This window comes from Salvia hispanica, chromosome 6 (genome assembly GCF_023119035.1).
Source record: "Salvia hispanica cultivar TCC Black 2014 chromosome 6, UniMelb_Shisp_WGS_1.0, whole genome shotgun sequence".
Lineage (NCBI taxonomy): Eukaryota > Viridiplantae > Streptophyta > Magnoliopsida > Lamiales > Lamiaceae > Salvia > Salvia hispanica.
In genome coordinates this window covers 17,092,163-17,107,862 of record NC_062970.1, presented here as the reverse complement: position 1 = coordinate 17,107,862, position 15,700 = coordinate 17,092,163, and the positions used below count along the sequence as shown (strand labels likewise).

General features: G+C 35.2%; 3 protein-coding genes across 3 annotated transcripts; all 3 read right to left on the bottom strand.

Moving 5' to 3' along the window:
* Positions 1-343: 343 nt before the first annotated feature.
* LOC125196187 (arabinosyltransferase RRA3) lies at positions 344-2,436 on the bottom strand. The gene is made up of 2 exons (XM_048094596.1): positions 2,047-2,436; positions 344-1,706 (listed from the first exon to the last, which is right to left on the bottom strand). The coding sequence occupies exons 1-2, from the start codon at positions 2,221-2,223 to the stop codon at positions 594-596; spliced, it is 1,290 nt and encodes a 429-aa protein (XP_047950553.1). The 5' UTR covers positions 2,224-2,436; the 3' UTR covers positions 344-593.
* A 4,749-nt stretch (positions 2,437-7,185) lies between these two features.
* Positions 7,186-10,050, bottom strand: LOC125193772 (putative late blight resistance protein homolog R1A-10). Its single transcript, XM_048091647.1, has 2 exons — positions 7,401-10,050; positions 7,186-7,265 (listed from the first exon to the last, which is right to left on the bottom strand). The coding sequence occupies exon 1, from the start codon at positions 9,971-9,973 to the stop codon at positions 7,406-7,408; it is 2,568 nt and encodes an 855-aa protein (XP_047947604.1). The 5' UTR covers positions 9,974-10,050; the 3' UTR covers positions 7,186-7,265; positions 7,401-7,405.
* A 3,956-nt stretch (positions 10,051-14,006) lies between these two features.
* LOC125192321 (protein P21-like) lies at positions 14,007-14,856 on the bottom strand. The gene has a single exon (XM_048089863.1). The coding sequence runs from the start codon at positions 14,815-14,817 to the stop codon at positions 14,152-14,154; it is 666 nt and encodes a 221-aa protein (XP_047945820.1). The 5' UTR covers positions 14,818-14,856; the 3' UTR covers positions 14,007-14,151.
* Positions 14,857-15,700: the final 844 nt, after the last annotated feature.

The window sequence follows — 15,700 nt, the reverse complement described above, 5'->3', positions numbered from 1 at the left end:
TCTGCCTCTGGTGAACCTTCACAGTCCAGTGGACTTACGTATGGGGATAATACAGATGAGGTCAATGAAGACGAAGCTCCACACCATGAGAATGCTTCAAATGAGGCAAATGAGCCTTCGGCCTCAGTTCATCCAGAAGAATGAATGTTCAATTTTAGAAATAATAGCATAATCTTAATAACGAGGAGGGGACTCTATCACACGTTTTTCACAGCTTCGTGAAATGTTCAAAGCTTAATAGTAGCTCCCACAAAATCTACCACTTTAGAGGTATGCGTTTGCTGTTCTTATAATAATCTAACTCTAAGTAAAGAATAATGCGAAACATCAAGAGAGTGAACACTAAACAAGAAAACTACTACTGATATATAGAAATTCATATATTCAAAAAACTACATTACATGAAACTAAGAGACGAAAATGGAGAAGGTTAAACTAATGTACCATAAGAAAACAGAGTTTGGAAGGAAAATGAGATGTTCCAAATGACATTTCGCAAAACACACTGCTCCAAGAGACATACTCTGCCGAGACGATCTGTGCACACTAAAATAAATAAGCACCAGGGGGCGGCTTATCATGACTTCAACTCTTCACTGAGATCCATCAGGAAATGGGTCCAGAGCATCTTGTTTGCCATTCAAGTAGAAATCTATAACAGCTTGCATTCTTGGATATTTATCAGGATGGTAATTAACGTGAACGATAACAGGCTTGATTTTTTTCAGAGCTGCATCTTTCCTCACGGTTTTGAAAAGGACCTTGCTGTTCATAAAAAGATAGAAATCCATAGTTCTCTTGGAAGCATGAAGCCCAATATAACCAGGATGAGAAGGGAAGAAGAGCTCTTCATTGAAAACAGCTTGATCCCAAGCATTTTCCCGAGCAAGCCTTCCAGCCACGCGATCTAGCAGCTCAATAGAAGGAACAGTGGGCCTTATATAGAAGAAACCAGAATTATAGACCCATATCCTCATTGTGTGAGCATATCGAGCCCAACCCATAGCAGGCTCATCAAAAACATCATCGAACCCATAAGCAGTCACATTATTGTGACCATCTGACATAGACTCCACATCAGAATCTCTATGCAAATGATCAAACGGATTCTGCATAAATATTATATCTACATCTGAAAGAAGAACACTATAGCCCAGCTGCAGAAATTCCCTCAGTATTCGAAATTTCAGACCTGATACAGCATGATTACCACCACCCTTTCCAATAGCATCCACAGATTCATCTCGATCCCTCTGATACACAGGGACGTCATTTGCCTTGCAGAATTCTAGAATCTCATCATCTAACGCTACCACTAGGTAATTAGGAATCCCGGCTTTCTTAATGTTTGTAAACCAAAGTTCAAGCATTGCTTTGACATTTGAATTGGCAAGAGCAACTATAATCTCTTTCCTAACAGCAATATCAGCTAAGATCTTTGCAAGTCTAGAGTTGACAGTTTCATCAGGAACAACAGTCGGATTTGCCCTTAGACTCTTAACAGTACCAAAGGGTCCAGCCTTATGTGGTTTACTAAGGCCCACAACTTGTTCGTGCGCTTGTTGATTCCCCTGCTCAGCCAACCGAATCTTTTCATTCAGCTCCCTCACTTGCCTCTTCAACTCGGCATTCTTATCGGATAACCTCCTAATATCAGACTTGAGAAGATCTATTTTTTCAGACGGTTCACAAGATGCCGCATCAACCTATGCACCAATCCACACCATAAACAGAATTTTGATAAATTCGTATAAGACATAGGAAGATCAATCTATCATTCACTACAACCTTCTAATATTTGGCTTGTTTATAAATTTGGTCCAATTCTACAACAGAGATGCTAGCATACAAAGAAATTAAATAACGAAACCTCAATTTGATCTATTAAACTTCTCCCAGTCGTAAAAACATGATGAATAAGTAGTCAACAAAACCAAAATCGAGCTCATGACCGCATCCAAACATGCATTTCTAGAAGTCACGAACAGAAAAACTTGTTTAAAAACGAATTGAAATAAAATAAAAGCGAAAAAAAAGGTTGTGCACCTCCGAATTAGAATCGGAAACACGGCGGACTTGAATGGGCTGATTTGTGGAGAAGAATCCATGGGGAAACAAAAACGCGAACACGCATCCGACGGCTATTCCAATTCCAATCGCTGCCATAATCCGTGATCCACGCATTGATGACTGCAAATTCTTGTCTCGCCGCAACAACGCCATTTCGAACTCTCTCGATTTCCAAGAGATTTCAAAGCAGCTTCACGGAATTCGACTGAACCTTTAAGCAAAATACAGAATTAATGATGTCACCCCAACATGATTTTTCTTCACACTGTCGTAATTACTGAAGATCTAGATTTGGGATTTGGCGTAAGCATTAACTTTACTCGTTGCATTTTTTTTTCTTTTTTTCTTTTAGCTTTGCACAGTGGTTTTAGAGATTTGTAGAGATAGTAGTTGTCTGTAACGCATTGCATCCGTTCAATGGTGGGATTCTGTGCTGGCATAATCTTATTGGTTGGCATCGTAATTTTTTTGGGTAGAACATAAAAGTATCTGCATTCATGCTCTTACAGGGACGTGATTGGACCTATTTTTATTTCATTTTATTATTCAATTTAAATATTTCAATTATTAATAACATTTCAATAATATTAAAATATAATAAAATTATTCAAAATATTATTATAAATTACTAAAAAATTCAAAATTACATAATTAAAATCCTAAAAATTTAAAATTATGTAATTAAATTCATAATAATAATAATAAAAATTTAACATTGTATTTTTTTTAGAACACTTAAAGAGCATCCACATCCATGCTCTTCGGCAAGAGCATAGATATGGACCTGGACCCATTTTTATTCATTTTATACTCAATGTTCTTTCGCAAGAGCACAACACCCACATCCATACTCTTCCGCATGAGCATGCTGAAGGATCCCACCATTCTATTATTCAATTTAAATACTTCAATTATTAAAAACATTTCAACAATATCAAAATGCATTAAAAATACCCAAAATATTATTATAAATTACTAAAAAAAATAAAAAAGTACATAATTAAAATCCTAAAAATTAAAAATTACTCTCTCCATCGCAAATAGGAGTCCCGGTTCACTTTTACTATAAATGGGAGTAATAGGGTCCCACCTTCCACTAACTCATTCTACACACATTTAATTTAAAACTAATACTATATAAAAGTATGACACCTATTCCACTAACTTTTTTCCACCCACTTTTCTTATCATTTCTTAAAACTCGTGCTGCTAAGAAATGAGACTCCTGATGGCAGATGGAGGGATTACATAATTAAATTCATGATAAAAAAATTGAAGTAAGAATGAGAGATAATTTGATGTAAAAAATGGATGATGAATGTAGGTATTTATAGATGTTTTTTGGATAATTTTTTAAAAAAAAAAAAAAAAAATTTTGAAAAAAATGGTAAAAAAAAGACTATATTTTTTCTGAATCTGAAAATATTTTTTTTCTTTTTTCCGGATTATTTTTGATTTTTTATGAATTTAAAAAAAAATTAATTGAATAAAAATGAGCCCAATCAGGAGGCGCCGCGTAGGCGTGCTTGCTCTTCGGCATGGCAGTGCTCTTGCTATCGAGCAGGGCCGTGCCGTCGGCAAGAGCACAACGGCGAGTAGGGTACTCGCCTTATTATATATATTGCAAAATTTTATTATATATAAATACTAAAAAAATGATATAAATTTTAAATTTTGTGTGAATGGTCAGAGTAAAATTACTTTTTGAAGTGCAATATAAATTTTTTTTTTGAAGTGCAATATAATTTTTTTTTTTTGAATTTAGTGCTAATTGATTTAGGTCTTCTTCATCAACTACTGAAGTTTGACTTATCACATGTGCTCACAAATATTAAAAACACACAAGATGACAAATGATTTGTAAAGATAACAAGTGATTCTATTAATCCGTTCTACTCTAAGTCATTTTTTTTTATATTTCATTCTAAATAATATATTTTTAAAATAGAACATTGCTCTCTTTATTTCTTCTCAGTGAAGTTTATTCATTCGTTCTACTCTAAATGACTTTTTTTTTATATTTCTTTCTAAATAATATATTTTTAAAATAGAACATCACTCTCTTTATTTGTTCTCAGTAAAGTTTGGACAGTAGAATATGTTTTAGTATCCTATTTAAAATGGTCACATTTTCAAACTAAAACCCTAGCAATAACAATATTATAGCATACGTATTCATTAAACAACAGACTCCTTATAATAAAATTTCACGGGCATGTTCGATGGTGTAAGCAAAGATGATCCAATCAATGATATGTCGGTAAATGTAGAAATAAGAAAAGATAAATTTGATTTTTGAAGTAAGATATTATGTGATAGAAATATAATAATATTACTATACTAGAATGATTTAGAATAAAATTATAAAATTATCTAAATATTTATAGTCTAAATATTTAGATTTCATAAAAAATATCTAAATTTTTATATAAAAAATATTAAAGTAGAAAAATCTAGAATAGATAACAACACCAATATATATGAGTGTGTTGTGATCATTTGTACAAATTAATAAGTTGAGAACTTAAATAATTAAGTTTACTCCAACCTATATTAGTCCTCTTACATATCACAAGGACAAGGCTCCAACAATTTTTTTTATCTCATTTTCAGAGTGGTGGCATGCTATGCGATCTTAGCCCACTTGGTCTCAGAAGTTCGCGTACTCACGAAGGATAATCGTATCCTCTGCCTTTATGAATGGTTGTCAATTAACTAAACAAAATTACATTATTTAAGACAATTATCTATATTGATTTAAGAATTTTTGCCTAATAAATATAAGTTTGATACATTCTCTGCATCTACTTCTATCTAGGCCTATCAAAATGGATAGCGGATTATCCGGTAATTCCATACCCTACCCGATACTCGTCGGGTATTGGATAGCCGTTACCCGCTAAAAGCGGTATCGGTGTCGGTGTCATATATTGAAAACAGGAAACCCCACCCGATACTCGTCAGATATTGGTAGTTGTTATCCACTAAAATCAGGGTCGGGGTCAGGGTCGGTGTTGGATATTGAAAACAAGAAAAAATTGATTATTGGGTAAACTCGATTATAATGTAATTACCCAATTATACTCGTAGAACATACTTTCATTAACAATATCACGCTCAATATCCACAGACTAAATTTATCTAATATACAAACTTAAACCACCATCCATTTACTATCGAGGTAGGAAAACCACAAACTTAGATATTTTATAAATATATTTATATAAATATGTAGCTGAGAAGTATAATCATACATTTCAGTTCTTGAACAAAAGAAATACATAAATAAATGAGAGAAACCCTTTAACTTTGGTTTGTTTAATATTTTTTTCTTCTGTCATTGCTTGTTTCCTATTATGCAATTATAAATGATTGCTTGCAAACGAATAGATGATAATAGTATTCGACAAAACTCTTAATAAGGATAATCGTGTTCAATAAAAGTTTTATTAAGACTACGTAGCAAATTTGAATTTTAAAGCATTCTAATGTAAATTAGGATCGTTTTAAAGTCAATAACTACTCCTCCTAATTTAAATCTAAATAAGTTTAATCTAAATAAAAGTTTGACTTCAGATTACTCTTCCAAATATTGTTAAGTGAACTATCAAACAAGCCTACAAATCATGCTACTAGTTTTTGATATTGCAATATAAGTTGTGTTATTTAATATAACTTGAAGTGCTCGAGTGTAAAGTGAAACTAGAGTCCAACATGGCTGACGGATTATGAATTCTTAACCACAAGTATTAGCAGTTGCTCCATAACAAGGTCAAGTACTTAGCGTGTGTGGGATACCCGTTTTGTCTAACGGGTCGGGTGTATATAAAATCCAGTTTTTTGGGTGAGGATACCCACAAAATCGGGTGAGGAACCGTGGGTACCCGCATAGTCCTTGATCCTATTCCTTCTCCTAATAGTGATGAATACTGATGCATCCACTTCTCAATCTGCTCCATCTGATTCTCTACATGTTTCAGTCTCCACTCACCAAATGACCACTAGAGCCAAATTAAGTTGGCATCTTCGAGCCTAAAATCTATAGCATATCCCTATCATCACATCTCATTTCCAAATCTGCTCTTAAGCTCTCCTTACCTCTGTCTAGAAAGTATGTAGCCATGTTAGCTCAATTTCGTGCCCTTCTAAGAAACAAAACTTGGATTTTAACCATTATGTTAGATATTCGGGCCAACAACCAAGCCGAAACTCCCCCACTAAACTTAACTTGATCAACTCAAAATATTGAATCAAATGAAACTAGTGTTTCAACATTTTTTTTTTGAATTTGAGTTGTTAAATAAGTTGGCTCGACTCAGCTCAACCTAAGCCCACCTCGGACGGGAAGCTCTTGGGGGTCTGGCTTGGCCCAGGCCTACGACTGAAGTGAGTTGGATTAGGTTAACAGCTGACTTACATTTTTATAAATAAATCCGGATAGCTATACTAGACTTGCGTACATATAAAATTATTTATTTAACGTTTTTAAAAAAAATTCATATTTAAACTGAAAGTAGTTGCATTTTGAAGTAGTACTACTAAACTATTTATAAGATTTTATATTTTTAATTGTACGTCATATATATATTTGTTAGATGATTTTAGAATCATATAAAGTACTTTATTACTACTCCCTCCATCCCTACTACAATTTTTTAGGCACATAATTCCCTCTGGCAAATCAGACATCCTTTGGCAAACGAGAAAATGTTTCACCAAGTCGAAATAACTATTAAATCTAACAATACCCCTATGATATAAGATTAACATGTAAAGCAACAGAACTCACTAACATGTTTGACGGGATACCAATGCTTCAGATGAGACGTCCCAAAAGAAAAAAATAATGAGTCCCTTGTGGTGGGATGGATCAAGTATGACATGTGCTTGAATCTCACCATCTAAACATGCCAAATAATAGGGGTATCAATGGCCATATCTCGGTCTTATCATACTCACTAACATTGACCTTATTTTATCTACCAAACAACCAAATAATCCATAAAACTCATATATCTTGGTCTTATCTAGGCTACCAAACAAGCACATAAGATTTACATGTAAAACATCAGAACGCACCTTGGAAATCATTATTAGTAACATGTTTGATGGGATACCAATGCTTCAGAGTCTCAAAAAGAAATATTAGGGGATGGAAGGAGTATGACATGTGCTTGAATCTCACCATCTGGCATCTACACATGCCCCAAAATTATGCTCCATCCTTGAATGTTTACACTCATAGAGAATTTAAAAACTACACATTTAAAAATAATAGTACATGAAAACAACTTGAAAAATAAAATGACAAAATTTAGTCCATATTATACCCGGATCAGATAAAGTGGAGATTTGGGGATTCATACAATCCTCGGACATGAGCTTCATCTCTCCATGAACGAATATGAACATGAAGGGCTTGATTTCCAAAACTCTCTTGTTCCTCTAGTATCTTTATTGCCGCCATCCTCGCTGATTTTGAACATTTAATAACAGATAATTTTTCAAGCGTTGGTATCTCTCCGATATCAAAAGGAATATCACTCAGAACATACAAATTCTCAAGATGAAGCGTCTCCAACACTGGAAAAGTAGTCCTGTCCGCAATACAATTTCTCAGATTTGGACAATCATAAATGATCAGATGTTTCAAGTTACGAAATTCCTCGTTAACAAACTCCCATTCTGTTCCCACCACTGCTTTCCCTCGCAAATCAAGAAGTTGAAGATGAGGCAAGGAAGCAATCATTGTCATACAACCCCACCCAATGGAGCAGTTGCCTAAAATGAGCTTTGTGAGGGAATTGGGCAGTTTAAGGTTCTCTAACGGATCATCTGAATATCGCTTTCCCCAACAACGGATGCTTAGTGATTCGAGCTTGCTTAAGCGGCCAACATTATGAAAATGGAAACACAAACTCCCCTCAACGTTCTCTTCCAACATCCTATATTCAATATCTAATTCTCGAATGTTTGGTATCCTGGCACACACCTCCTCGCTGAAAATGAGATTCTCTACCGTCTTGAGTGTCTGTAAGTTGTGTAAAGCAAAGACATCACCGGGAGGAGGATGAGGAACATTCATGACAGGAATATTGATATGCCTAAGTTGCGGCATCTTCCAAATCTCACATGGTACAAAAACTCTATCTAATCCTAGCACAATCAATGTTTGCAGACTCCAACATAGTGATATCGACCCAGGAATTGCCGGTGTAGACAGAAGAGAATGATGGGATAAGTAGCGCAAATTGACTTGTCGAAAGGAGTTGTTTAGGCTACTATCATGATCACCAACAAGCACTCTCAACAATCTAGACTTAAACGGCGCCTCTCTTTGCCCACTCAATATTAGAGGAGTGATCACTGATGGCTTTTTGAAAGTGAGGGATACTTGAGGTTGAGGGTAAAAACTTGCTGATCTCTCATCGAATATGAATTGACGCCTCCCGCCTATCTCTCTTTGGACACAATAAAAGTTTTCTTTCTCTGCTGTCTTTATGCACAACTCCCTTACAAGATCATGAAGATAATACCTTAAAACTTTCTTGTATTCCGTCAACTCACCAACTAAAACCAGATTCCTATCAACAAGCTCCTTTATGTAACTCTCTGCAACTTGTTCCAAACTTCGGCTTTTAGTTGGTTTTATAAATCCCTCTGCAATCCATAACTTTATAAGACGGGACACATCTATTAGATGGTCGTCTGGGAATAATCCCATGTAAAGAAAACAGGATCTCAACCAAACAGGCAAATACTTGTAACTCAGATATAATATGTTGATTGGTTTGTTGCCATCACCTGAATATTCCATAACCAAGCTCTTGTCTTTCGCGATTTTCTTCCAATACTCTTGTATCCTAGGTGCTTTTCCAAGAAGACCCCCAATCACACGGATTGCAAGTGGAAGCCCTCTGCATTTTTTGACAATATTTTTCGCAATTCTTTCTAATTGAGGAGGGCAATCTTGTTGTGCAAATGTTACTTCACAGAAAAGGTTCCATCTATTTTCATAATCAAGAAAACCCACATCAAGTGAAGTGGAACCAAAGTAATTAGCCACTTCTTGTTGTCTAGTTGTTACAACAATTCGGCTTCCATTACCATTTTCTGGGAAGAATTTTTGTATCTTTTCCCACGCCTCCACACTCCATATATCATCCAATACGATCAGATATCTATGACCAAATAAAGATTTATATAACTCTACACCTAATTCATCATCAATTTTATTCCTGGATCCGCCGAGGCAAGAAAGTGCTTGTGAAAGCATATGTGTTGCTTTATATACTTGAGACACAATAACCCAAACACGAACATCAAAATGAAACACCGTAAGTGAACTTTCATAAACATTTTTGGCAAGAGTGGTCTTACCAATGCCTCCCATTCCGACAATTGGGAGTATAAGCCGGTGAGGAACATTTCTGGTGAGCTCTTCCAGAAGCTGCGCCACGTAGCCATCAAATCCCAGCATGGTAGTCTTCTTAGTTGCATAAGAAGCTGATGATGATGGCGACGATGGTGGTGGTGGTGGACGCATCGAAGTTATGGATGGGGTTTCCTCTTTAAACTTGATAACCTTTTCCTTGATGGAGATCATCTCCTGTATAATTTTGTCAACACGGAGAAACATCGTAGAACTTTCTCTACCACAAATTTGATCAGCAGCTTCGACTTCGGTCACGTCTTCAGCCTCATGAGCTGCATCCCCGATTGGCTTCATCAGATCTTCTTCAGCTTCTGAATAATTCTCCACAAAATCGACAAGGAAATCAACAATATCCCGAAGAGATTGAAACTGGTTGTTGTCGAAACAAATGGAAAGGGTAGGATGAGTCTGGATCTGATCCATAGTATTCAACAACGACACTAGAGATGCATAAGCCGTCGCCGCCATCTCTTTAAACTATAATTATCCTTCTTTTTTCTTTTTATGAGGCTTAAGTTTGAGAAAGAAGGGAGGCAGGAGCTTTACTAAGAACTTGATGTGGTTCAGTATGTGAGAATTGGAATGATACTATTTTCGTTTTATTACCAAGTTGAAATACTGCGATATTATTTATCCATATATTCAACTGTTATCTATACTCGACAATGGAGAAATGATATGCTACATACATTACGTGGACTACTTATATGGGTATCATTCTTGTTTGACGTATGTTTAATATTATACGTTAGTTTAATTCTAATGCATTAAAAAGTGTCATTGAAATTTTTAATTTCACAAAACATAAAAATCAAGCTCGACTTACTCATTTTCTCTATAATTTCAAATAAATTAATCATAACAAAACAAGCTTTAATTTTTATGAGTTTCATGAAATTAAAAATTTGAATAAAATTTTATATGTATTAGAATAAAATTCAATATATATAATTCAAAATAAACAATGCTAAACGTGCGTCGAACGAGAGTGATGCTCACATAAGGAGCCACATAAGGTATGTAGCATATTATACCTCCTCTACAATGTTATTATATTTTATAATTTAAAATATATTTTATAACTTAAATTAGTTTTCCTGTGCAACTATTATACTCCCTCCGTTTCTTCATAGTTGAGTCATTTTACCATTTCGAGAAGTTTCTTCATAGTTGAGTCGTTTCCTTATATGGTAACTTTTTTCTCTCTCTTACTTTACCCCCTCTTACTTTATTCTCTCTACTTTATTCACTTTATATTTTATTCTCTCTACCTTTTCCTCTCTCTTACTTTTTATCTATTTATTTAACGCACCCAACATTCATTTCTAAAACTCCGTGCCGAAAAGTTCCGCCTCAACTATGAAGAAACGGAGGGAGTAGAAATTTCTTTTATATACTACTCCCCCGTCCCACTATAGGAGTCCCAATTTCTTTTACGTATTCATTTTATAAAAATGATAATAAATAGTTAAAGTGGAGAAATGTAAAGTAAGAGAAAATAATATTAAAAAGACTCTTCTCAACATTATTTTCTGTCTTACTTTACCATTTCTCCACTTTAACTATTTATTACTATCATTTTTATAAAACGAGTGCAAAAAAGTGATTGAGACTCCTAAAAATGGGACGAAGGGAGTACTACTATTCTATTTCCCTTAGTTGCATTATTACTGTAAAACTACACTTATAATTTTAGTCTAACAACAAATTGAAACGTAGAATCTACCTCTATGATTAGTTGCTCTTTTTTATTTTGAAATAAAAACACTATTTTGAAATATATTTTACTTCAAATTTTAAGATGATCATTTAGAGTCCGTTTGGTTTGCCATATAATGGCATTTAGCTGATTTTAAATGTGAATAACTGGCGTTTGGTTTGCAATATATCAAAACTGTCTGACCCGGCTAATTGATGAAGGCCCACTCAAAAAATGCTGAAATGCACATTTTACATTTCTGCTTCTACACCTCCGATAGCCAAAATGGATTCAATAAAGCAAATTTTTTAATGGGTCCATCCCTTTTCATGAGTAACACTATATGGCAAACCAAACTAACCCTTAAAGTGATTATTTAGCTAGTTTAGCTGTCGAGTGAGAAATTTTCAAAAAATTGAAATGAAACTATTTTTTTGATGACTTCGAGATATGGCAATTCGGTGAAAACAGTCATCATCTAATGTGTCGTAAAAATTGTACAAACATTACACGTAAAATTAAATACTCCATCCGTCCTAGATAGTTTAAGTTTGTCACATATTTCTTTTTTCGTCCGTCCCACAAAGTTTGTCATATTTCATTTTTACTATTTTTGGCAGTGGACCTCCACATTCCACTAACTCATTCACAGTTACATTTCATTATAAAACAAATATTTTCTCAGTTCGCCATTAGGAGTCCTGGTTTATCATTATTGTCCACGATTAGAGTCTAGGTTCAGTTTTACTATAAATGGTAGGTAGACCCCACATTCCATTCATATTTTATTATAAAACTATTATATAAAATTGGTCTCACATTCCACTATCATTTTCCACACACTTTCCTTTATAGTATTTCTTAAAACTTACACCGAACTCAAATGAGACTCCTAATGTCAGTATATAAAAGTTAGAGTTATTTACCATAAAAAAGTTCTTTAATTATAAAATCAAAATCGGAAATTGAATTCATTATTATTCATTATAGGATCTATTTTATTTCTTTAGGAGATGAAATGTCATGCCGCTACTCTGGAACCAAGATGCTCTAGCATTGCTTCCTAAGAGCAGCGTGTGTCTACCAATTTCACATTTTCTATAATTTTTTTAACTCACTCTCTATTCTTAAAATCCGTGAGGTAAAATGTGACAAATTTTGCGGACGGGGTGGGCATTTTAATAGTATTGTACTATACTTTTAAATTTCAGCTTCGGCTTGTTTAAATTCTTTGATCCGTCACTGGACAAAGATCGTCAGAGAAGAATAAAAAATCAGACAACATAACGGTAGAGAGTGGTCTTGTAGGGTAAAAAATACTCTCTCCGTCCTCAAAGAATATGTACTTTGGGTTCGGCACGGGTTTTAATGCAAAATTAGCAAAGTATAAGTAGGTAGAGAAAAAAAGTAATTAAAGTATTGTTAGTGGAAAATAAGTCACGCTCATTAGAGAGAAGAGTTTCCAAAATTAGAAATTACATATTTTTTTGGGACAAACTAAAAAAGAAAGGGAGCCTATTTTAGTAGGACGGAGGTAGTAATATTTTGCCAAAATTGTGTCACTGTCGCAGGAAAAGTCGCACAAAATTTGTGTGATGCATGAGGAGATAAAAGGGGTTTTTTTGGGGCCGCAGAGATCGTTCTTTGCCAAAACATGAATCGTTCATTCAGCTTTTCTCGCTAACTAATTAAACATATGTTTATACACCATTAAAAGTAGATGAAAGACCTTTATGTAGGCATTTCAGAGAAATCAAACACGCCCATATATGAAAGTTAGAGACAGAATTCCAAACATTAATGAAAATGGATTATTCAAAATCAATAGTTAGCTAAGAATCTACTAGTTTCAACAATAGTACTCGCAGGGCCGGTGTCAGTTTGCAAGATTGTATTCCGGATTAAATTTGTAGTGTGTTTAATTAATGAGATTTAATTCCACAATTCAATCATAGAATGATAATCATGAGATAATTAGTCATAGCTAATCCCTTATGACTAAAATAATCTCACAACTCAATCCTAAATTGTATCTTGGTATTATTTTATCTAGAAAACCGAACAACGGACGGTGTATATAATCACTACTGTTATGAAATCACCCCTACATGGGCCGACCTTGAGTTGTACTCCGTATATCCCAAACAATCTTAGATGATGGGCTTACTATTAAACTTAAAATGGACTATCGATCAATTGAACTTTGGATATCCAGATCAGCAACCGAACCTTATCATTTCTTTTATTTTAAAATAAATCAAACGTGCGACGGCCAAGTTTTATTTTCAGGAGACTACTTTAGAGCTAATTCAACGACTTCTTAAATATTACTGCAATAATACCTATAAAAAACCTTACGTGGAGTTAACTATTAATTCACGTCTCTTTGCTATGAATATCACTGAATAATATTCATCAGAAGTTGGTGTAGCTAAACTGGATGAGGATGAGACACTTGGTTGCAAACAAAAATACTACTCCCTCCGTTAGCACCGAAGATGATCCACTTTCACTTTTGGTTTATCTCAATCAAAATGACCGATTACTAAAAATGGAAATAAATTTTATCTCTACTTTATTTGTTCTCTCTTACTTTACATGGATCATCTTCCTTAGAAGGGATTATCGTAGAAACAATAGATTATAGATTTGTTTCATTTAAATTATTTTAGAGATAAACATTTAAAAGTAATTTGACAATCAATCACGCAATGGATTGATGTGTATGTACATACCTAAAAGTAGTTGATTCACCTAAAGATCTAATCAAACCAAGAAAGAAGAACTACGCACGCAAGTAAATATTTTAAATGTAGCACACAATCTTGATTATTTTTGTTTATACCAAACGATCCCTTACAATCAGAGTAGTTCACATCAAGCGATATGCCAAATCTTATTATATTACATCAAGATACGTAGAAACAAAAATATGGAAATCAATCAATCAAGGGCAAAAGACGACGCTATAGCTTGTGGAGGGCGGGCACTCGAAGGTGCTGGTGGGGTCATCCTCCGGGTACGTGAAAGCGTCGCGGCACCGGATCTTGAAAAACCTCGACAGATCAGTCGGCCTGCACGCCCCGGAGTGGCAGCAATACTGCGTCGTTTTGAAGACGGTGCAAGGGTTGTGGCATCCCCCGGGCACCTTGAGGGCGGCCGGGCACTGGGCCACGATGTCGGCAGCTGCGCAGCGAATGGGCCGGGTGCATCCGTTGTTGGTGGGCCGGAACTCCATGGGCACGTTGAAGCCCTCCAACACGGAGATGTCGTAGTAGTCCTTGTGGTTGAAGGTGTTAAGGCCGTACTCGGCTTGGGTGTGCGGCGGTGCGCCGTGGGTCTTGCAGTCGAGCTGCCCGTTGCAGTCGCCGGTCAGGCAGGTGCCGCGGCCGCTGGCGTCGAAGGTGCAGTTGGTGCGGGCCCAGATTTTGGCGAGGTGGGGGCCTTGGGGGAGGCCCAGGGTCCATGTCTGCCCCGAGTCGAGGCGCCGGCCCCCGCCCGGGATGGACGCGGGCCAGATGGTGTAGGGGCACTTGTTCTGGATGGTGAAGATGATTGCATGGCTTTGGAGGAAGAAGAGAAAAACAAGAGAGAGACTGATTTTGAAACTCATCTTGATTTTGGTATGGTCACTTCAATTGGGCTAGCTGTGGGTTGTTATACTTATACAAGTGTTGTTGTTTGATTCTTTTTCCATGTGCAATTAAAAAAAAAATAAACAAATGATATGTTGGTTGTTTCAAAAAGATGTTAATTTAGTCAAGAATTGGGGACGCTTCCATTATCTATAATGTTTCCTACTTTAATTATCTACCTAACCAATTTTAGTTCATTTCATGCTAAATGCCAGTAGTAATATAAATCTGAAAAAGGCCAGTGATGCCTTTGACGACATTATTAGATCGAGATATATACCGATATTCTATATAATTTTATTGAGTTTAACACTTAAGTTAGGCATCGAGAATTTTTATTTATTGAAGTATTAAGTAAAATTGAATTAAAATACAGTAGTTATATTTTATCTTCGTGTAATATATTGGGATATAATATCTAGATATTGACATAATGAAGTCCAAAAAGTTGACTGGTTGGTTGAATTCGCAAACTAACAAAGGTTGACGTATTGAATTTTATGCAATTAGCCGCCCTAGTTGTAAAGCAGCCGGGTCCACAGAATATAATTACTTTTTTACATAATCAATGTAGTTTTACAACAATTCTACTCTTTTTTTTTTTTCTACAGAAAGCGTGGAATATCCATTTTTTACGTTCCTGGTTATATTTGTTGAGAAATTGTGTTCCCACTGAAACGTTTGTATATTAAATGTTTGAAACCATTTTAATAACAAGACATGATTGCATTATTTGTGGCTCGTATATTTGTCATCTGTATATACGACTGTCGTTTTAGTTGTAAGCATCTTTTTATGATTGTGACGTCCATTAATCAGTGTTCTACAATTTATAAATCAGGTCGGTAACATAACAACCTA